Consider the following 22,371-nt stretch of genomic DNA (forward strand, 5'->3'; position numbering starts at 1 on the left):
GTCTTCCATTCCAGGGCCAAACTGTTTTAATGAATCCTGGGAGGTGAGGGGTCTGTTTGCGTAACCAAGGCACGGTTTCTCTGCAGCAGCAGTGTTTTTCCTGATGTTCTTCTCTCTGCTAGGCTCTGGTTCTTTTCTGCTCCCCCGCTCTCTCGGCCCGCTTACAACATGACCCCCACGTGGGCCTGTGTAATGCTGCTGTTTATGTGGATCCATTACATCGCTGTGCTGCATACAGAGCTCGTACACCACATAGGAGGGAGACGATGCAGAGCAGTTCTGGAAATTCACTGATCAACACCTTGGATCCTGGGAAAATTCCCACGTTTCATACAGGGTGTGAGGCCCTGCTGTGTAGTAGTCCTCCTCCACCCATTCAGTGTGAAGGTCCCTGTAGTCAGCAGGATGGAGGCATGTCTTTGGAAGGTGGAGATCTAACATCTGATACAAAATGATTGGTGCTCTTGATGAGCTACAGGGTTTGGGAAAGGTTGACAGGGAGGCAGACAGACTGGCGGAAAGTGTCTGGACAGTAATAAACAGCTGTCACACCGTAAATACAGCTGTCCTGTAAGGAGACCAGAGAGAGAGACATTGGCTGCCCTGATGAATCCTGTAAGGAGACCAGACAGACACATTGGCTGCTCTGGTAAGTCTTTTGAGGAGACCAGAGAGAGACAGAGACTGCTATTTACCTGTTTAGAGCCTTCGTTACTGACATTTCAAACTGTAAGTCAATGAGAAAATAACACTGACACTGCCATCTGTCTTAAAGTCATTTCTAATCTACACACCCACAGCTTACAAACCCACTAGCAGGCTTAGCTCCGTTAGATCGTCTTTAATAGACCTTTGTAATTTCTCCTAAATGAAAAAACGAACATCTCATTCGATATGGGCACATGTTGGTCTCCAAGGTGGTTAAGCACGTCCGCTGAGAGTGGACACATCCTCAGTTTTAAGAGTCACACAGAAGTTCTACCCCTGGCTCAGATTAGAGAGGTCAAATGTCAGATCCCAGACCTCTTGGCCTTTGTGCTAGCTGTTTGAGAACCATTCCACGTAAAACACTTTGACCTCACCAAGACAAATGACCGGCAGGAGCAGGACCTGTTGTAGGTTACTGCTTTTAGGTTCTCCAGTGAATGTTTCAGTTTGTGGAAGACAAGTATATGACACATTATTGATGAAACTTTTTAAGGTTGTCCTCTCTTAACACCTGATATGTTTTAGGAGTTTAATGAATGCAAAACATTTCCCTTTCTGTGACTGAAAATGAAATGCTATTTGTAGCCATTTACAAAACGTTGCTGTATATGTGTGTAGATGGTTGTTTAAAGCCAGTCTGTCATAAAAACATTCCCTGTCATGTAACTTTATATTATTACCTATTTATCTATTATTAACTCAAGTTATTAAGGATACATTATAGGTAAGAACTGGGAAAACTGTTCAATCCAACATACTTGAATGAAGTAAGTGGAACAAACAAAAACATTTGCTTAAGCTTATTTTTATTAATGGGCCCAAAATGCTTATGAAAACTCTTCAGTATAGAAAGTGTGTCTAACAGTGCTTTGTCATGAATCTCTGTTTTCTATTTCACATGTATGGTTGTTTGTCTGTAGCATTCTTTTGTTCAGATTTTGATTAAAGATTTCTAAATAACAAGGTTAGAAGAATTTTCATGCTGAAGTTTCACCTCATATATCAAGCTGTACTACCTACTGTAATGGTCAAACGTTTGGCATGACCATTACTCTACGTGTTACACAATGACACTATTATAGAGAGTTGGATCAATATAGTAGTTCAATTTAACATTTTGATGAAGAACAATTGTATTTTTTAGAAATAATTTTCAGACTTCAGACATTATGTACTGTATTCATTCCTCTCTCTTCACTTTACTCCAGGGGGAATTCTTGATATTGATGTAAACATACAGTACTAATTGTCAGAAGTATGCCGGTAGTGTCCTTATAGGCAGTTGGAGGTCCTGTAACATGGTGTTTTGTGTCAAATTGTGATATAAAGAAAGCAGATCCCTCAATACCTTAATCTCTGTAGTATATGTGGTGGAACATTAGTCTGTCTCTGAGGGTGTCTGTAGTATATGTGGTGGAACATTAGTCTGTCTCTGAGGGTCTCTGTTGTGTATGTGGTGGAACATTAGTCTGTCTCTGAGGGTCTCTGTTGTGTATGTGGTGGAACATTAGTCTGTCTCTGAGGGTCTCTGTTGTGTATGTGGTGGAACATTAGTCTGTCTCTGAGGGTGTCTGTAGTGTATGTGGTGGAACATTAGTCTGTCTCTGAGGGTCTCTGTAGTGTATGTGGTGGAACATTAGTCTGTCTCTGAGGGTCTCTGTAGTATATGTGGTGGAACATTAGTCTGTCTCTGAGGGTGTCTGTAGTATATGTGGTGGAACATTAGTCTGTCTCTGAGGGTCTCTGTAGTATATGTGGTGGAACATTAGTCTGTCTCTGAGGGTGTCTGTAGTATATGTGGTGGAACATTAGTCTGTCTCTGAGGGTCTCTGTAGTGTATGTGGTGGAACATTAGTCTGTCTCTGAGGGTCTCTGTTGTGTATGTGGTGGAACATTAGTCTGTCTCTGAGGGTGTCTGTAGTGTATGTGGTGGAACATTAGTCTGTCTCTGAGGGTCTCTGTAGTATATGTGGTGGAACATTAGTCTGTCTCTGAGGGTGTCTGTAGTGTATGTGGTGGAACAGATCTCACAATCTAAAGATGTTTGCACCTGAAAAAAAATCTCTACTGAGAACCTGCTTTCCATTGTATGAGACATATTCATTGTACATAGATTTTGACATATCTGAGATTGTATGGGGAATTGTGTTGTATTGAGTCATGTGTTTGGAATTCAGATGTTTGGCAAACAGCTGGACGCTGGTCATTCCCCCAACACTGTGGAGGTTTCTTAGATTTTCAGAACAAAACATTGGTACACACACACACACACACCCACCCACACATGCGCATGCGCACATTTTAATTCCACTGTTGGCTGGTGACACCATATGTTTTCAGCTTTGTACATTTGTAGGTCACATTCACAGGGGACATGAAGGCAGAGGGAACTCTGGGAAATGGGCTTTGCTATGAAAACACACCCGATATTAGCACAACATGCAGTGTCTGCCCTGCCTTCACCCCAATTCCCCCAATTTGTTTGGAGCTGCTCTCCGTGAGGTGGGAAACTGTGTGGGTGGTAACTGAGTGGGTCTTGCCAGGGGGTATTTGGGACATAATACAGCATTATTCCTGGCTGGCCAAATCAGATTGATTCATATGACTGTGAAGGTGACTCAACCTGTGTGTGTGGACTGTATATGTCAGTGGGTTCTGTTTGCCCATCATCTGCAGTGTTGCTGGTGCCAGGGGTCAGTTAGATGTTTTCATAATTATTCCTCCTTGGTTTCCATGAGAAATCCAAATGACGCAGTTGGAAGCAGACAACCAGGACTCAGTCTTGATGAATGATAGTATAGCATGTTCACTTTTCTTTAGAAAGAAGTATTTGCAAGAAATGTCACTGGAAACATCCTTCCAGCATTGGCGTAAAATTATAGGCAAAAGGCTAATCTGTCTTCTATCCTCTTTTTGTTTTATTGGAGCCCTCTTTCTTTCCCTCAGATGTTTGTAAAGTACAGTCATAAAAACATTTGTGACCAGCGCAGTAAAGATGAAAGCGTTCCAATAGCAAAAAAGGCTCATGATGGATCATTGACATTTTTTAACATGTTTGTCGAACAGCTGTGTAGACTTGTATGACACACAAATAAGCTAAACTGCTCTTTTCTGAAGCCTTCTATGACAAAGCAAGCTGAATGGCAAATGCCTGTTTGCATGTCTAATGATAGGTTACCCTTATGTACATGTTCTCCATCAGAAATAAAATATCTTAGAAATGATGCAATAACTTGCTGTATAACTATGCTATCGGGCTAAATGTGAGCCATAGCTGTGCAAAACATAATCACAAAATGTTAGTTCTGATGCATTTAAAATTGATATTAAACCCAAGATTGAAAACATAGTTGTCAGAACCCATGTTCAACCTAAATGTCAAAATGGTTCAACACACGAGAATATGATTAATATATTCTTCTAATGTTAAAAAAAATAAAATAAGCAAATATAAATATTAGAAGCACATTAGAAAAACATTTGGACTTTGAATCTAGCTGCAACAAACGTTAAACTTTATCTGGCAAACCAGCTACACAATCTTGGCTGGAAATAAACCAAATGGAATGCAAGGAGCTTTCTTCCAGGGAGCTACTATTCCTCACTCAAAACATAACTAAACTCAAAATCTGAAATGGTTTTGACGTGGTGGAACTGTTTGTAGTTAGATGGCTGTGGTTGGAGTGGAAATGAAAGCTGTATATAGTTAGCTGGTTGGAGTGGAAAGTAGAGCTGTATGTAGTTAGCTGTTTGGAGTGGAAAGCAGAGCTGTATGTAGTTAGCTGGTTGGAGTGGAAATTAAAGCTGTATGTAGTTAGCTGGTTGGAGTGGAAATTAAAGCTGTATGTAGTTAGCTGGTTGGAGTGGAAATTAAAGCTGTATGTAGTTAGCTGGTTGGAGTGGAAATTAAAGCTGTATGTAGTTAGCTGGTTGGAGTAGAAATTAAAGCTGTATATAGTTAGCTGGTTGGAGTGGAAATTAAAGCTGTATGTAGTTAGCTGGTTGGAGTGGAAATTAAAACTGTATGTAGTTAGCTGGTTGGAGTGGAAAGTAGAGCTGTATGTAGTTAGCTGGTTGGAGTGGAAATTAAAGCTGTATGTAGTTAGCTGGTTGGAGTGGAAAGTAGAGCTGTGTGTAGTTAGCTGGTTGGAGTGGAAAGTAGAGCTGTGTGTAGTTAGCTGGTTGGAGTGGAAAGTAGAGCTGTGTGTAGTTAGCTGGTTGGAGTGGAAAGTAGTGCTGTGTGTAGTTAGCTGGTTGGAGTGGAAAGTAGAGCTGTATGTAGTTAGCTGGTTGGAGTGGAAAGTAGAGCTGTATGTAGTTAGCTGGTTGGAGTGGAAAGTAGAGCTGTGTGTAGTTAGCTGGTTGGAGTGGAAAGTAGAGCTGTGTGTAGTTAGCTGGTTGGAGTGGAAAGTAGAGCTGTATGCGAAGAGAATAAATCAGTGATTCATTCCCCTGCTGCTGCCTCTCCATGGTATTGGGACTCTTAATTTTATTTACTAAGCAAAGCAGTTGGTTACTCGGCAATGCCAGACCAACCAGCATTCTTCATTGGCATAATTGGAAACAGAAAATCTTTCTTTGGGAACAGTAAATCTGGAAACGTTTTATTTTGTTTTAGATATTCAAAAATGATGTTTGTTCTGTGGATTTTTCAGCTGTGAAGGAAAATCTAACTGGCTTGTTTCAGAAGTTAGTATACATAACTTTATCCTTCTTTCACCAGGTACTGTTGGTTGACTGAAAATACATTTTAACTGCAACAACCTGGGGAAATAGTTTCAAGGGAGAAACAGTCTTATTGAAACATGAGATGTATTGTTGGCTTATAATATAATATACTGTTAGGTCCGGAAATAATTGGACACTGGCACATGTTTTATTTTGGCTTTTTACCTAAATATATTCAAGATACAGTTAAATATGTTCTGGAAGTGCAGCCTCTCCGCTTTACTTTAATTATGAGGTTATTTACATCCAAATTGGAGGAAGTGTTTAGGAATTAAACCTCTAATATGTAGCCGCTTCTTTTTCAAGGGACAATTGAAAATTACTTTTTCTAAGTAATTGGACAATTGACTCAAAAGCTGTTTCATGGACAGGTTTGGGTTCTTCTTTATCAATTAAGAAGGTAAAGGTTGGGTGTTTATTCTAGGTGTGGCATTCACATTTGGAAGCTGTTATTGTGAACCCACAACATGGGGTCAGAGGAGCTCTCAATGCAAGTGAAACAGGCTGTCTTTAGGCTGCCAAAAAAGAAAAATCCATCAGAGAGATAACAGGAACATTAGGAGTAGTGGCCAAATCAACAGTTTTGTTCATTCTGGGAAATAAATAACACACTGGTGAGCTCTGCAACACAAAAAGGCCTGGACACCCACCGAAGACAACAGTGGTGTATGATCGTAGGATCCTTCCAATGGTGAAGAAAAACCCCTTCACAACACCCAACCAAGTGAAGAACACTTTCAAGGAGGTTGGCATATCATTATCCAAGTCTACTATAAAGAGAAGACTTCACGAGAGCAAATACCGAGGGTTCACCACAAAGTGCAAACCATTCATAAGCCTCAAGAACAGAAAGGCGAGATTAGACTTTGCTAAAACAGCCAGCCAGTTCTGGAACAGCATTCTTTCGTCAGATGAAGCTAATATCAACCTGTACCTGAATGATGGGAAGAAATAAGTATGGAGAAGGCTTGGAACGGCTCATGATCCGAATCATACCAAAACATCTGTAAAACATGGTGGAGGCAGTGTGATGGCATGGCCATGCATGGCTTCCAATGACACAAGGTCACTAGTGTTTATTGATGATGGGACAGAAGATAGAAGCAGCCAGATTCATTCTGAAGTGTTTAGGGATATATTGTATTTTGCTCAGATTCAGCCAAATTCAGCAATGTTGATTGAACGGTGCTTTACTTTACAGATGGACAATGACCCGAAACATACTGTGAAAGCATCCCAGGATTTTTTTTAAGGCAAAGAAGTGGAACATTTTGGAACAGCCGAGTCAATCACCTGATCTCAACTCAATCGAGCATGCATTTCAATTGCTGAAGACAACTTAAGGCAGAAAGACCCACAAACAAACAACAACTGAAGACAGCTGCAGTAAAGGCCTGGCAAAGCATCACAAAGGAGGAAACCCGGCGTTTGGTGATATCCATGCATTCCAGGCTTCAAGCAGTCGTTGCCTGCAAAGGATTCTCGACAAAGTATTAAAAATGTACATTTTATTTATGATTGTGTTAATTTGTCCAATTTCATTTGAGCCCCTGAAGTAAAGGGACTGTCTATGAAAATGGTTGCAATTTGTAAACGTTTCATAAGATATTTTAGTTTAACCCCTTGAATTAAAGCGGAAAGTCTACACTTCAATTGCATCTCGGTTGTTTCATTTCAAATCCATTGTGGTAGCATACAGAGACAAAATTATGAAAATTGTGTCAGTGCCCAATATTTCCAGACCTAACTGTACATAGCTGTGGGAAGTAGGTGTGCTGGGAAGTATTAGTCGCTTATAATATAATTACTGTGGGAAGTAGGGGTGCTGGGATGTATTGGTGGCTTATAATATAATTGCTGTGGGAAGTAGGGGTGCTGGGGGTGCTGTAGCCCCCTTTGTCTTAGCTTCATCATCCCCTGATGTGAGGTTGTCGCTGGACCGTTCGGTATCTGTTCAAAACCACGCTCTCACCCGTTTTCAACCACGCTCTTCCCCTGATCAAAACTTTTTCACCCAGATATGATAATGTAATTATGGAATGAGTGCCAGATTGGGAGTTCTGCTTGGAAAAGGGGTTAACATCCCTACTTTTACAATGTGTCACCAAAATACTGCCATTTTAATTGTGCCATTCACTTGATGTTGTTTTTGGAAGATCTCAGTGAGTCAGGACACCAGTTTCACTTACCACCCAAACAAAAGCACATCCATAAAATCAAAACACAGTAAATATGTATCCTCTGTAATGTGACCCTCTAATCTCCAAGAAATTATTATTGACAGGATAAATCCATCACTCAATTCATTATTTTGTGACCCATATGGTTCCACTGATGACAGAAGTTCTGTTCAGTTGATTCTAGTCTCTAAGCCAGGGGTTTCCAAACCATTCCACGGAGGGACGTGTGTCTGCGGGTTTTTCGCAATTTATCATTATGCAATGATAAACAACACGTTTATGTATCATAGTTCAATACATGATACGTTGAAATATTTACATGACATAAGGAGGCATCTTCTACAAGCAAAACTTACATGTCGTGCTACACATTTATTCAAGAACCCACAGCATTCATGCCTGATCTTGTTTTGCAACTTGTACCACTTCTGTGGACCCAAAAAGTGAAGGCAGTTTTACTTAGTTCAGAAGCTATTTCTTGGCTTATCAGTGGGTTTTGATATTCTGCATGTATAGACAATGCTTACTCAATGCAATTTTTGCCAGACCACGCGAGCCGGGCCAGCCAAGAAGAGCAAATGTCTCTTGCTGACTGACTGCCTGACTAGCCCTTGTTAAACAGTGTAGTGGTTAGAGACGTGGACCCGCATCGAATAGGTTCCGTGTTTGGATCTTATCATAGTCAAAGCAAATTATACATTAGGATTTGTTCCGACAAAACCTTCATTAGGATTGGATATACAAAAATGTTGCTGGTTACAACCTTCAGTAGATGCGTTATAGTAAGCTTAAAATAAAACTGTTTACGGTTATATTGCAACTATTTCTGGTGGATTTTTGAAGTACGCATTTGTGCATGGTTTTTAGGGTAATATAGGCTTGGTTGAAAACTCCTTTGCAATTGGCAAAACCCCTTTTGCCATTGGCAAAAGCCATACATTTCATAGATGCTATTTGTGATGGAGGTAAACTTACTAAGAAACCTAAGTCAGTTAAACACAATGCTTAATGGTGTCTAGCGAAATATTCAAACTTAGTCTGATGTTAATACGTGACAGAATTATCTTATTGTCGAGATGCTATACCGACATTGGGCCAAAGTATAGCACTGTGTTGTAGTGGTTGACACATCCACTCACTTGGGAGACCCAGGTTCGAATCCAGTGAGGGCAACAACATCTCTCTTTATTGCGGGCCGGCTGAACTAGGTTTGCCTGGTTCCTTTTCAGTTTTTTTAAAATTAATATCAGAAAGTAGAAAAATTAACGTTAATGACCAGTTCACATGGGTGTGGTCTGATGGATCAGTTAAGATAAATCAGTCAAGAATGGTGGTATTGTAACTATTTCCCATGTTGACAACACTGACAACAAGGCAACATCTGAGAACATAAACACACTGTGGAATTATAATTGACACTTTTTTATCTGTTGATCTGTTGGACAGCATTCAGCTCACAAGCCCTGGGATTTGATTATTGCTAACCCATGTAATATTTCAGACCTCACTGGCAGGGCTTTTATTGATCTTGGGTTAAACATTTCACAGAGATCTCTCATATGTAATATTACACTGATTGCATTAATGCATTATTTTTAGGCAAAGTCATGTTTACTGTTGCCCATTTTTATCTTGTCTGTTAGCTAGCCAAACACAATGTTGATCTCATAGTCATTCTAAGAAATGACCAACTTAAACAGTTGGCATGTTTTACACACACACTCAAAACCTTAACACTAGAACTGCCAGGCCTTTTTGACCCCCAGTAACCGCCAGAGTCGGACGCCGTTAGGCATCATAAGCATACGAATCGTCCCTATTAGCATGGACATCCACCTATGCAGCATCACCATCCAGACAGAAGATCTGTTCATCTACTGGGTTGTCATCAAGCTATATACAATCATCTATAAAATAATGAATTACAGAATTTATTTGTTTTAAATGGTTAATACATTTTTTAAATATAAGAATGTGTTGGTACTGAAGGTCTCATCATACAAAAAAATGGAATAAAAAATAATACATAGAAAAAGACGAGGTCCGAAATGAACAGGCTGTGAACGACGCGTCTTTGCAGGTCTCACCAGCAGGTTATCCAGTTGATTTCAACACCAATGCATAGCTCTAGTCTCCTAGATTATTGGCATATAAGAGTTTTCTATAAGTGACATGAATAAGTTGTCGAAAAACCGAGAGGAGTTATTAGAAAAGACGAGATATAATTGTAATTTCGTTTTGTGAATAAGTATTTAGCCTAATACATTTAATACATACATTTGCTACCCAGGCGCTAAAAACTGGTTAATGGTCTCTAAATAGCTTTCTGTTTGTCAGATTAGAATTCCGACTACAGAACAATGTAATATATGACTATTTAGGAAACGTAATGGAAGGAGGAGGGTGTAGCTTTCAAAATGTCAGTTGAATATTTATTACAAACTCAAATGCCAATTGGTGCAGGCATTTGGCGGTCCTAGTGTTAATCCATTCCTTTTCTTTCACTGTATGGTAAACTGATCCTTTGGTACATATTTGGGAGTTTCTCTCCTTGACCTAGTATGATAACGTTGAAGTAATATCTCCCAGCTGTTAAGGTGATCCAGCCAACCAGCCTCTGTAACTAATGAAGGAGCCAACGTTCATTTCAGATCTATTGAGTCGTTGTCCAAACACCACTCAATCACCTGTGTTTATACACTGTAAAGCAGGCCAAGACCAAATACTACATCCAATCAGTTGCCATCCACCTCACCAGGACCTACTGGCTCACATTCTTTACTTATAGTTTTCCTCAAAAATCTTTGTTTTTACCACCACTGGTTGTATCCCAGTTAAATGAAAGTGCATATACTGCACAAGGCTGCACAGTCTTAATTTTGAAAAGTTGCCGGGGTTTCTTTTAAACTGGCTCAGAACTGTATGTTTTAAATATGGAGGTATGCGTTTTTGGTTTGTGGTGCCCCTAGTGTGAGTGAGTTCATGAGCTTTCTTGAAGTCCCTTTATTAAGTTTATTTTTAGACTGCCTGGAGATTCTCAAAAGTACTGTACCAGACTACGAAGTTCCGGAAATCCTTTTAAAATCTAGTATTTGCAGTACTATAAAAATGGAGGTAGATGAGCAGCGTTTTGTGGGCAGTAATGCATAACAGCTTGGAGGTGGCTTGATGTGGTGTGCATCTCTGTGGAACAGCACAAACAGAAATGTTTATTTACCAGTCACGTGGCAACGGGAAATAAACGTTCCTCTTGGTGGGATTTCGGATCGGGATTGAACGGCACCACCCGCCAGCCCTCAGCCTGCCGAAGGAACATTTTCTAAACAGTGGGTGACCGGAGTGGGAGGTGTCAGAAATCATCTTGCCTGCATGCTTTCTGGAGTTATGAAGGAACTGGACAGAGGGCAGGTGGCAGCTTCCCTTGTGGTAAAGCTAGCAGACCGTTTTAGTGGAAGGATGAAAGTATGTATTAATTTATCACAATGAAAACAATTGAAAATGTGTGATTTCCACTGGTAAATGTGTGTTGTAGTAGGGGTTGTTTGTTGTGGGATAAATGCCTCTGATAGGAACTTGTGCCATGCATTACTAATGTACAGAATGTAAGCGTTTTGTTCATCCTTCACTTAAACCGACTCAAACACAACCATAATGTATCGTGCCCTCTGACTACCTACAGGGAATGGTCAAACAGAATTATCATTCTGAACACGGTGTTTACGCAATTACAAAATGATTCTCCGAAGCATGTCTTTCCAGATATTATGTTCATCTAGATAAAACTAACATAATGACATCACTTTTAACCACTTTAATCAATTCATAATAGCAATAAGGCATCTCAGGGGTTTGTGGTTTGTTAAGATAAGACATGTTTCCGTAGCATTTGTATTTGTAAGCAGAGTGTAAAGCTACTATTGCTATGGAAGTTAGATAAGGGAAATGTAGGGTTCAGCATTACTCCTTACCTGTGTATGGAACTTCTGTAGAAGTGTCCTGTCTGCCAAACCTGCTGACTGTTGGCTGGAACAGGATGGGGAAGTGGTGGGGAGGCCAGTAAGAGGTAGTTCCCTACAGACTAGGTGTGTCTCTTACTAAACACATGTCTATGAAAAGAGTATGTTACTTGGAATTATATGGAAAAATGGCTGGTATTTAAACTGTAGAACTTAATTGGTTATAAGTAATCTCTGGGATTCTCGTAGTTTTCTGTCCTTGGTGTTGCTTTTTGTTTTGACTTAACAGGCTGGGCTGGGTGCTTTGTGACAGGCATGGTGCTTTGTGACAGGCTGAGTGCTTTGTGACAGGCTGAGTGCTTTGTGACAGGCTTGGTGCTTTGTGACAGGCTTGGTGCTTTGTGACAGGCTTGGTGCTTTGTGACAGGCTTGGTGCTTTGTGACAGGCTTGGTGCTTTGTGACAGGCTGAGTGCTTTGTGACAGGCTGAGTGCTTTGTGACAGGCTGAGTGCTTTGTGACAGGCTTGGTGCTTTGTGACAGGCTTGGTGCTTTGTGACAGGCTTGGTGCTTTGTGACAGGCTGGGTGCTTTGTGACAGGCTGGGTGCTTTGTAACAGGCTGAGTGCTTTGTAACAGGCTGGGTGCTTTGTAACAGGCTGGGTTTTGTAACAGGCTGGATGTTTGAAGCAGGGAGGGACTGGAATCTTTATTGCTGTAAAATTCTTGGCAGCCTGCCCTAATGTCTCCGAGAGCAGCTGACAGTCGTGCGTGTGCGTGTGAGCGCACACGCACTCACCCAACACTGATGGTGTTCAATTCTTTTTTTTTTGTTAATTATGGAGTAAAAACGTTTTGCATATAAATACAAAATATTTAGCAAACATATTGATTGTGTGTTTAAAAGGACTGTGTTGTGGTGCATTGCGTTCCAACTGTATTGCCATATTGCCCAAACGATGTAAGATGTATCGTCAGTGACGTGTAACTATCTATATATTAATCCCACAAAACAACTATCCATACTCTACTGACATTGCAACTCGGTTTTGCAGTTGTTGTGTAATGGGTATTTATTGCCACGCTGATCGATTATTTAATGTTTGTCCCTCCTTTGTCTGGTTCTCTTCAGGAAGCGACGTCATTCCCAACTACAGCAGTAGAGCCATGTCTGAAATGGCCGTACCAGATATGATGGTGCCACCCCCAGCATTTCCTGCAGCAGGCCAGGTGGAGAAGCCTCTGCCAGGTCCTGGCATGGTGGACTTCAGCTACGTGGGCATTGATGCCATCCTGGAACAAATGCGGAGGAAGGCCATGAAGCAGGGCTTTGAGTTCAACATTATGGTTGTAGGTGAGTTGGTGGGCAGGGACACACCTACCTACACTGGGGACCAGACCAGACCAGACCGTCTGCCATGCTTTCTTCCCATTTGATGAGCTTGCAACAGTTTGTCTGCTTTGTGTGAACTTTCCTTGGATACAGTGCCTCACTTAATGACCTATAGCCTACAGGGGCACTTTAGGGAGGATTCAAGTATCCATGGAATTAATATTAAAAACTTTCCACTTCAGGACTTGCCATTTAGTTGTTCAGTTTCTTGACATTTGGAGAAGTGAAAAAAGGTCATACACCACTTTTCAATGTTAAATTCATTGTTATTATTTTGAGCATACAGAAAATAAGACAGATTTAGACTGCCCTCTAGTCTAGCCATAGCTGGTTCCCTTTGGAATGATTGGCCCTCTTGATCAGGAAAATAAGCTATGAGAAAATGTGGTTGTTGTTTGATCAAACACCTGTAAATGAGGTAAAATTGTTCAAAAATAATATTATAAATAGGTATATTTATGGTATATTTATGAAGTTTTTGGTTTAGCGGACTTAATGGTTTTAATGGAAGTTTATAATTACTTTGATAATGATTTTCACAGTTAAATGTTAAATTCTTAATGAAAATGTTAACTTAGTTATTAATTAACAATTAATGGACTAATGGTCGGTGCCCAGCTCTGACACCCTTGCATTAAGGATCTTTGTCCTTAGAAGATCCCACGAAAAAAGAGTTTTAGCCTCTTGGCAAAGGCGGAATTCTTTATCGAAAGTCTCCTGGTACTTGAGGCAGCTAACAGAATAAATCTTCCAGTCCTGGTCCGGCTTTACACATAAATGGTAGAGTCCATCCTCACTTTCTCCATCAGCGTCTGGTTTGGGTCTGCCCGGGGTACGGGTACGCTGAACTGCATTGTACATCAGTGGAAAGACTCATCGTCTGCCAAATGCCCTCCATTGAGGTCCTAAAACGATTTGTTCCCCTCCTTCACTCCAGTCACTCATTGCATTTTAAAATATCATTTATTTTCCCATACTCCCATATTTCCCCATACTCAGCAACCAAGCATCTGTCCCACAGAAACTAAAGAAGACCATGCTAACCATATTCCACTTAAACCTGTTAATCTCCCTGCGTATACTGGAACTGTAATTAACTTTAATTTCATGTGTATTATATATACACAGCTCATCCCATTATCTTAAATGCTCCCCACCCATTTGGTGTGAGTTTGAACTTAGTCGATATTTTGCGTATTACTTCCTTTTCTGTTCTCTCCCACTAGCAGCACCATTACACCAAGAAACATTATGAATATGCGTCAATGTAGTTAACAAAGAAAGGTGACTAGTTGTGCTGTGGTTGGGTATTGGCTAAAAGGGTGGGCAGGATCTGGGTTGAGGCAGGGTTTGTGCTTCTGTTCTCTCTCTACTTTGTGAGCTATCAACAAATTCCTGCCGCATTCCCGTGTGGTGGCCCCCGAGGTCCTGGATACAGCCCATTCTGCTCAGGGCTGGCTTTTGGGCTATGACATGATTAAAGACCTTAGACCCTGCTAGACAGGCAACGCACAGACGAACACACCTGCGGGGCGGGGGGTGGGGGGCTGGGGGCTGGGGACGTGGTCTTAATCTGAACAGTCGACTGTCAATCTAATACTTCACCAGATGTTATTCCATTGGGTCAGCGGAATGCAACTCTACACATGCTTTTTGCTGGGCATATCTTCCCACACTCCTGAAGTGATAATTAGCCATGACCTTCCGTCATGCCGTATTAGTTTAACATGAAGATTAAAAACATCACCCCGGACTGTGGCCTGGAAAAACCAGCCTATTGCTTCTGAAGAGCGATGGTCTCTAGGCAACCAAGCCAGTGATGATTATTTTGTCCACTGATTGGCCTTTTGACCTTTTTGGCTGTCCGTGTAAAGTCCCGCTTCTTTCCCATCTGGTCTTTTGACCAGGTGACCTGCAGCCCACCAGACTGAACCCTGGCCTCAGAGCTCACTGGAAACATCTCTTCTCATCTGTCCAAAATGACTATTTATTCTGTGATACAGTAACGTCATTGCTGGGATAGGATTTGCTCAGCACAGGAAAAGAGACTAGCTTTTGAGTGAAGCCTGTAAAGTACATGCAGGGGTTTTCCTGAATCAAAATTAGGCAAAGATAGAGGTACCCCACCTTGGCTCCCCGACGCTTTACCGGACACCCCTCTCATACTGAACTCTATTATTAATTATGTATTACTTTATCTTATTGGAGGATCTAGAAAAAATATGAAATCACTCATCAGCTTTATAATCAATCACATTTAATAATATTGTCTATTTTTGTTATGCTATTTTCTGGTTAATTTGACTTGCATAAAAAACACAACAGAGCTGTAAATATTACTGCCTTGTTGCGTTGCTTTTTCCCCATCCTTGCCTTGACGCCACATCGTTCATCTGCTGTACTAGGCTCTGCTGTTTGTGCTGATCCAGCGTCTACGCGTTCATAAATACAAACCCGATTCCAAAAAAGTTGGGACACTGTACAAATCGTGAGTAAGAAAAGAATGGAATAATTTACAAATCTCATAAACTTATATTTAATTCACAATAGAATATAGATAACATATCGAATGTTGAAAGTGAGACATTTTGTAATGTCATGCCAAATATTGGCTCATTTTGGATTTCATGAGAGCTACACATTCCAAAAAAGTTGGGACAGGTAGCAATAAGAGGCCAGAAAAATTAAATGTACAGATAAGGAACAGCTGGAGGACCAATTTGCAACTTATTATGTCAATTGGCAACATGATTGGGTATAAAAAGAGCCTCTCAGAGTGGCAGTGTCTCTCAGAAGTCAAGATGGGCAGAGGATCACCAATTCCCCAATGCTGCGGTGAAAAATAGTGGAACAATATCAGAAAGGAGTTTCTCAGAGAAAAATTGCAAAGAGTTTGAAGTTATCATCATCTACAGTGCATAATATCATCCAAAGATTCAGAGAATCTGGTACAATCTCTGTGCGTAAGGGTCAAGGCCGGAAAATCATACTGGATGCCCGTGATCTTCGGGCCCTCAGACGGCACTGTATCACATACAGGAATGATACTGTAATGGAAATAACAACATTGTCGGTGAACAAAATCCACCGTGCCATTCGCTGTTGCCGGCTAAAACTCTATAGGTCAAAAAAGAAGCCATATCTAAACAGGATCCAGAAGCGCAGGCGTTTTCTCTGGGCCAAGGATCATTTAAAATGGACTGTGGCAAAGTGGGAAAGTGTTCTGTGGTCAGACAAATCAAAATTTGAAGTTAATTTTGGAAAACTGGGACGCCATGTCATCCGAACTAAAGAGGACAAGGACAACCCAAGTTGTTATCAGCGCTCAGTTCAGAAGCCTACATCTCTGATGGTATGGGGTTGCATGAGTGCGTGTGGCATGGGCAGCCTACACATCTGGAAAGGCACCATCAATGCTGACGGCTATATCCAAGTTCTAGAACAACATATGCTCCCATCCGGATGTCGTCTCTTTCAGGGAAGACCTTGCATTTTCCAACATGACAATGCCAGACCCCATACTGCATCAATTACAATGTCATGGCTGCATAGAAGAAGGAATCGGGTTTGTATTTATTGTTAGTTACTTAAATATTTCAATTGTATATTGCACAAATAATGTTGACAGTATGTCAAATGTTATGTGGATTGGATGTAGTTTAGGGGTTATTAAGTTTTATTGAAATATTTTGACATGCATGGGTGTAAGAACTGGAATCCATTAGTTTTTTCCCACGTTAGCCATCTCCGCAACTTTGGTACCGGTCTGGTCCTGTATGCAGGGTTGCCACATCCTGTTTACAGTGAGACTAAATTGACACATCCAAGCCCATTAAAAATGTGGATTTGAGTGGAAACCACCCAATCTGGCAATAATGTTCATATGGATAAAGCTTCACCCTACCGTTACATTTTCTGCAGTATTTTGCTAGTATTTAATGTATGAGCGCAAAATCATGTTTTACCATGCTGACATATGGAGGTTGTGCGAGATTTCGGGAAGATGGCTGCCTTTGAGTTTTGAATGCAGGAAAATCCCTGTACATGTCTTAGTAACTGAGCCTCTGACCAGGCCCTCTAGAATACTTGTTGGCGCAAGGCCCAGTATGGGACATGATTTGTGTTTTTGGTTGTGTGTGTGTTTAGGGCAGAGCGGCCTAGGGAAGTCGACTCTGATGAACACCTTGTTCAAGTCCAAGGTGAGCCGTAAGTCCGTTCTGGCCACGGCCCAGGAGAAGATCCCCAAGACCATCGAGATCATGTCCGTCAGCCACGGTAGGAAGAGTTCTTTAGTTCAATATTGGTTAATCCCTCTTTATCTACTGTTTATTAACTTTAATAGTAAGGGACATGGACATTGATATGTGTGCTGCCTGAAGAGCCCCCAGACCAGTTCAGTGTGTCTTGACACATAGTTTACAGGGCTCCACTGGAGCAATGTGACACCATTCTTTGTCTGTGTGTTGTTGATTGTGTTAGAACATTTTCCAGAATCTTCTATAAGTGTTTAATAAGTTTGAAATCTCTGAGGGCCTTTGGAATATTATGAAACATCAAGTGGAGAAATCTTGAGCTCATGTCTAATGTGCCCTAGACCCCTTAATATCACTGAGATCTCTCCCCCCCATCTCGGTCTCCCTCCCCACCATCTCGCCCACCACCCCCATCTCGGTCTCTCTCCCCCCTCTAATGACCGTGTATGTGTTTCTGTCTCTATGTTTAGATATTGAGGAGAAGGGGGTGAGGATGAAGCTGACTGTTATCGACACACCTGGCTTTGGGGATCAAATCAACAACGAGAACTGGTACATTAATAGTAAAATAGCCTAAAATGTATATTGCCACATGTATGTGTGAATATATACACAGTTAAAATAAATGATCCCATCTGTGTTGTACAACCCTGTTTCCAAAGAAGTTGGGACACTGAGTGAAATGCAAATAAAACCAGAATGCAATGATGTGCAAATCATTTATTCCTTATATCTATTTGAAAATAGAAAAGACAACATATCAAATGTTGAAACTGACAAATGTTATTGTTGTTGGAAAAATGTATGCCCATTTTGAATTTGATGCTACTGCACCAAAACATTTCAAACAATTTGGGACAGGGGTGTTGCATCACCTCCTCTTTTAATGACACTAATTAAGTGTTTGTGAACTGAAGAGACCAACTGCTGTAGTTTTTAAAGTGAAATGTTTTCCCAATCTTGCTTGATATAGGATTTCTGCTGCTCAACAGTTTGCGGTCTCCTATGTTCTATTTTTTGTTTATAATGCGCCTTATGTTTTCAATGGGTGACAGGTCTGGACTGCAGGCAGGTCAGTTTAGCACCCGGACTCTTACTACAGAGCCATGCAGTTGTAATATGTGCAGAATGTGGTTTGGCATTGTCTTACTGAAATAAACAAGGCCTTCTCTGAAAAAGACATTATCTGGTTGGCAGGATATGTTGCTAACAAACTCTATATATTGTTCTGCATTAATGGGGCCTTCACAGATGTGTAAGTCACCCATGCCATGTGCACTAATGCACCCCCATACCATCACGGATGCTGGCTTTTTTAACACTAACCCCCTCTCTCCATCTTTCTCTTTTCATGTTTCTCTACCAATTCCTTCCTCCTTCCCCTCTTCCTTCCTCCTAACCCCACTCCCTTCCTCCTTCCCCTCTACTCTCCCACAGTTGGCAGCCTATCATGAAGTTCATTAATGACCAGTATGAACAGTATCTTCAGGAGGAGATCAACATCAACAGGAAGAAGAGGATCCCAGACTCAAGGGTCCACTGTTGTATATACTTCATACCACCCACAGGACACTGGTGAGTATACAGACAGATGGACAGACAGACACCCAGACAAGCACACATTTCTTAGGACGAGTTTGAATGAGTGGAATCAGGGGAATGTTAAGATATGGCTGATTGGTAGTCAGGCTTCATAATTGGGATTTTTGACTTTCTAATTGGTACATTTGACATAGCTTTCTGTTGAAAAATGGCATGTTAGCATAATTTACTGTTCCTAGCACAGGGTCAAAGAAACAAAGAGCGAGAGGAACAAGTAACTGATGACTGACGACAAGGACAATTTCTGTCTGGAAAAACTGCCCAAAATGCTACGGTCCTAAGAAATTATATGCGCCAATCTACCGGGGCTCGGTATTGAGCTGAAGTGGAGCATCCTTCTCTGCTTTACTAGAGCAGCCCTGGGGAGCAGACAGATATGGAAACCCTTGCTCTTCTCTTCCAGACCCCCCCCCCCTCTGTATTTCCTGTTTCCCAGGCAGCACGTTGCAACACATCCCAGAATGCCCGTTTTCCGTGACTGGAAAGATTTCTCTGTTTCTCCAGTCCTTGAAACAAACACAGAGTGTATGCCTCCCTGGGCCAAGTTTCTGTCTCTTCTATTACTGCTCACACATCTGGGCCTGATTGAGCTTCATACAGAGTTGGCCACTCCTCACCCCCCCAGTGTTTTAGTTGAACTCCACTCTTCTGATTCTTAACCTGGGAATTTGTGGTTTTATCAATGTAGCCCTTAATCTACTTTTAGATGAACTCATGGATACCATGTATTCTAAAGATTGCTCGGTTGCTAACTTAAATCAATCAAAGGTATTTTATAAAGCTTTTTTCCAGCAGTTGTCACAATGTTCTTGTACAGATACCCTACCCGGAATCCCAAATAGCAAGGAATAACATGTTTAAGCATGGTAGCTAGGACCCAGACTCTGCAGGGAAGCCCTTCCTCTTCAGTCTGTGCCAGGCTTTTGGCCTTATTGAGCCACATTGTTTATGAAGGTACTTGAACGTTCGTATAACCAGCACATCATTAATACATGTTGGATCAGAATGTCAGTTTCCAGTGACAGCAGTCTTAAGGAAGAATCTATATAAGAAAAATGATCAAGTGAGTAGGGCTTGTTAGCATTAGTACAATGACTAAAAGTTGCCTATAAACATTGTAATTGATAGTTAGCGTTGGCTAACGAAAATGATGTCAGAAGGTTAGAATTGTTAGATGAAATCTGAATTCTGGCAAGGTATTCTGTCTAGAGTTTCAGATTTTAAGGCTTTTCCTCAATCGAGGGTTGACATCGTAAAAGATCAATCAATTGATTAATCTTATTAAAATGTCAATGAAAAATAAGTATTTTTAAACCTAGGCCTGTATATAAAAAGGACATATCAATCGGACTCACAATTTTTGGGTGAGTATGCTTACTACATTTAAATGAGGCCGACAACCCACTCTGCGGATATTCCATGAATAGTTTATACAACCAGATCAAATATAAACAAATAAGCTTCAAAAACAAGAAACCTTTTCCGTTAATTAAAAAACAACAATTTAAAATGAAGTGTCTTTGGATTCCGATTACTAAACTATGGCAAGCTGATCTGATTTCCAAGCAGGCCTATTGATTTTTATTTTAAAAAATGAGCGAATGGGAGTACCGTTAGTCCAGCAGTTGAAAACACCCGCTTGTATGGCACTGAGGTAGCAGAGATGCGCCTGTATTGCTGGGGAAATGTTCCGTTCATGTAGCCTACCTTCCACCCGTCTGTTGGATTTCCATCCAGCCGTGAAAGAATATCAGCAGAAAGTTACTTTATCTTAGCAGCGCTTTTCTATGCTCCCGGGTGACTGTGCCACCCAGTGCAATGCTATATCCCGGTTCCATCTAATTCATAAACTGCAAAAAAACTTGACCGTCAATAATATTTATTGCCATCATATCTTTCTCTATTACCTGGCAAATCAATTGTGTTATCCTCTGCCCATGTGTTATCCTCATGCCCTCTGCTGATTCCATTTATTTCTAGTGAACATCAATGTAATGGTTGTTTGAGGGGAGGTTTGTGAAGTAATACAACATTGGCATGGTCGTTGTGTTATTTTAACCCAGTATTTGCAGTGGACATGGTTGTTTTTTAAATCAAAATGATCCCAATCCACTCTTTTTTTTGCTGGCTTAATCTTTCATTGGATTATACTGCTGTAGATTATTCAAAGGGCCCAACTAGTTACATTGTATTATAGAAATGACAAACCATCCCTTTTACAGTCTGGGACGGGCTGATAAAAATCAGCAATGGAATCAGACTGCTGGTGTCAGTCTGATTACATATATTGTGTGTATGTAGTAGTTACATATATTGTGTGTATGTAGTAGTTACATATATTGTGTGCATGTACACCGCCTCCCCGTCATATCTGCTTCCTCTCTACATGGAGCCTACACTCACCTAAAGGATTATTAGGAACACCTGCTCAATTTCTCATTAATGCAATTATCTAATCAACCAATCACATGGCAGTTGCTTCAATGCATTTAGGGGTGTGGTCCTGGTCAAGACAATCTCCTGAACTCCAAACTGAATGTCAGAATGGGAAAGAAAGGTGATTTAAGCAATTTTGAGCGTGGCATGGTTGTTGGTGCCAGATGGGCCGGTCTGAGTATTTCACAATCTGCTCAGTTACTGGGATTTTCACGCACAACCATTTCTAGGGTTTACAAAGGATGGTGTGAAAAGGGAAAAACATCCAGTATGCGGCAGTCCTGTTGGCAAAAATGCCTTGTTGATGCTAGAGGTCAGAGGAGAATGGGCCGACTGATTCAAGCTGATAGAAGAGCAACTTTGACTGAAATAACCACTCGTTACAACCGAGGTATGCAGCAAAGCATTTGTGAAGCCACAACACGCACAACCTTGAGGCGGATGGGCTACAACAACAGAAGACCCCACCGGGTACCACTCATCTCCACTACAAATAGGAAAAAGAGGCTACAATTTGCGCAAGCTCACCAAAATTGGACAGTTGAAGACTGGAAGAATGTTGCCTGGTCTGATGAGTCTCGATTTCTGTTGAGACATTCAGATGGTAGAGTCAGAATTTGGCATAAACAGAATGAGAACATGGATCCATCATGCCTTGTTACCACTGTGCAGGCTGGTGGTGGTGGTGTAATGGTGTGGGGGATGTTTTCTTGGCACACTTTAGGCCCCTTAGTGCCAATTGGGCATTGTTTAAATGCCACGGCCTACCTGAGCATTGTTTCTGACCATGTCCATCCCTTTATGACCACCATGTACCCATCCTCTGATGGCTACTTCCAGCAGGATAATGCACCATGTCACAAAGCTCGAATCATTTCAAATTGGTTTCTTGAACATGACAATGAGTTCACTGTACTGAAATGGCCCCCACAGTCACCAGATCTCAACCCAAAAGAGCATCTTTGGGATGTGGTGGAACAGGAGCTTCGTGCCCTGGATGTGCATCCCACAAATCTCCATCAACTGCAAGATGCTATCCTATCAATATGGGCCAACATTTCTAAAGAATGCTTTCAGCAACTTGAATCAATGCCACTTAGAATTAAGGCAGTTCTGAA

The 22,371-nt window shown here is 41.2% G+C and overlaps 1 protein-coding gene across 8 annotated transcripts in view; it reads left to right on the forward strand.

Annotated features, from left to right (window-relative positions):
- Positions 1-22,371, forward strand: part of LOC105013131 (septin-9-like) — a 100,042-nt gene that overhangs the window by 72,082 nt on the left and 5,589 nt on the right. For 7 of the 8 annotated variants that reach the window (XM_010874441.4, XM_010874444.3, XM_010874439.4 and 4 more), the window contains 4 exons: positions 12,702-12,923; positions 17,109-17,237; positions 17,686-17,767; positions 18,653-18,790. In XM_010874441.4, the coding sequence (XP_010872743.1) occupies positions 12,702-12,923; positions 17,109-17,237; positions 17,686-17,767; positions 18,653-18,790 (571 nt within the window). Of the gene's footprint in view, positions 1-591; positions 650-12,701; positions 12,924-17,108; positions 17,238-17,685; positions 17,768-18,652; positions 18,791-22,371 lie in introns of those variants that run through there. The other variant, XM_034295345.1, reaches the window with a different exon arrangement.

This window comes from Esox lucius, chromosome 11, assembly GCF_011004845.1.
Source record: "Esox lucius isolate fEsoLuc1 chromosome 11, fEsoLuc1.pri, whole genome shotgun sequence".
NCBI lineage: Eukaryota > Metazoa > Chordata > Actinopteri > Esociformes > Esocidae > Esox > Esox lucius.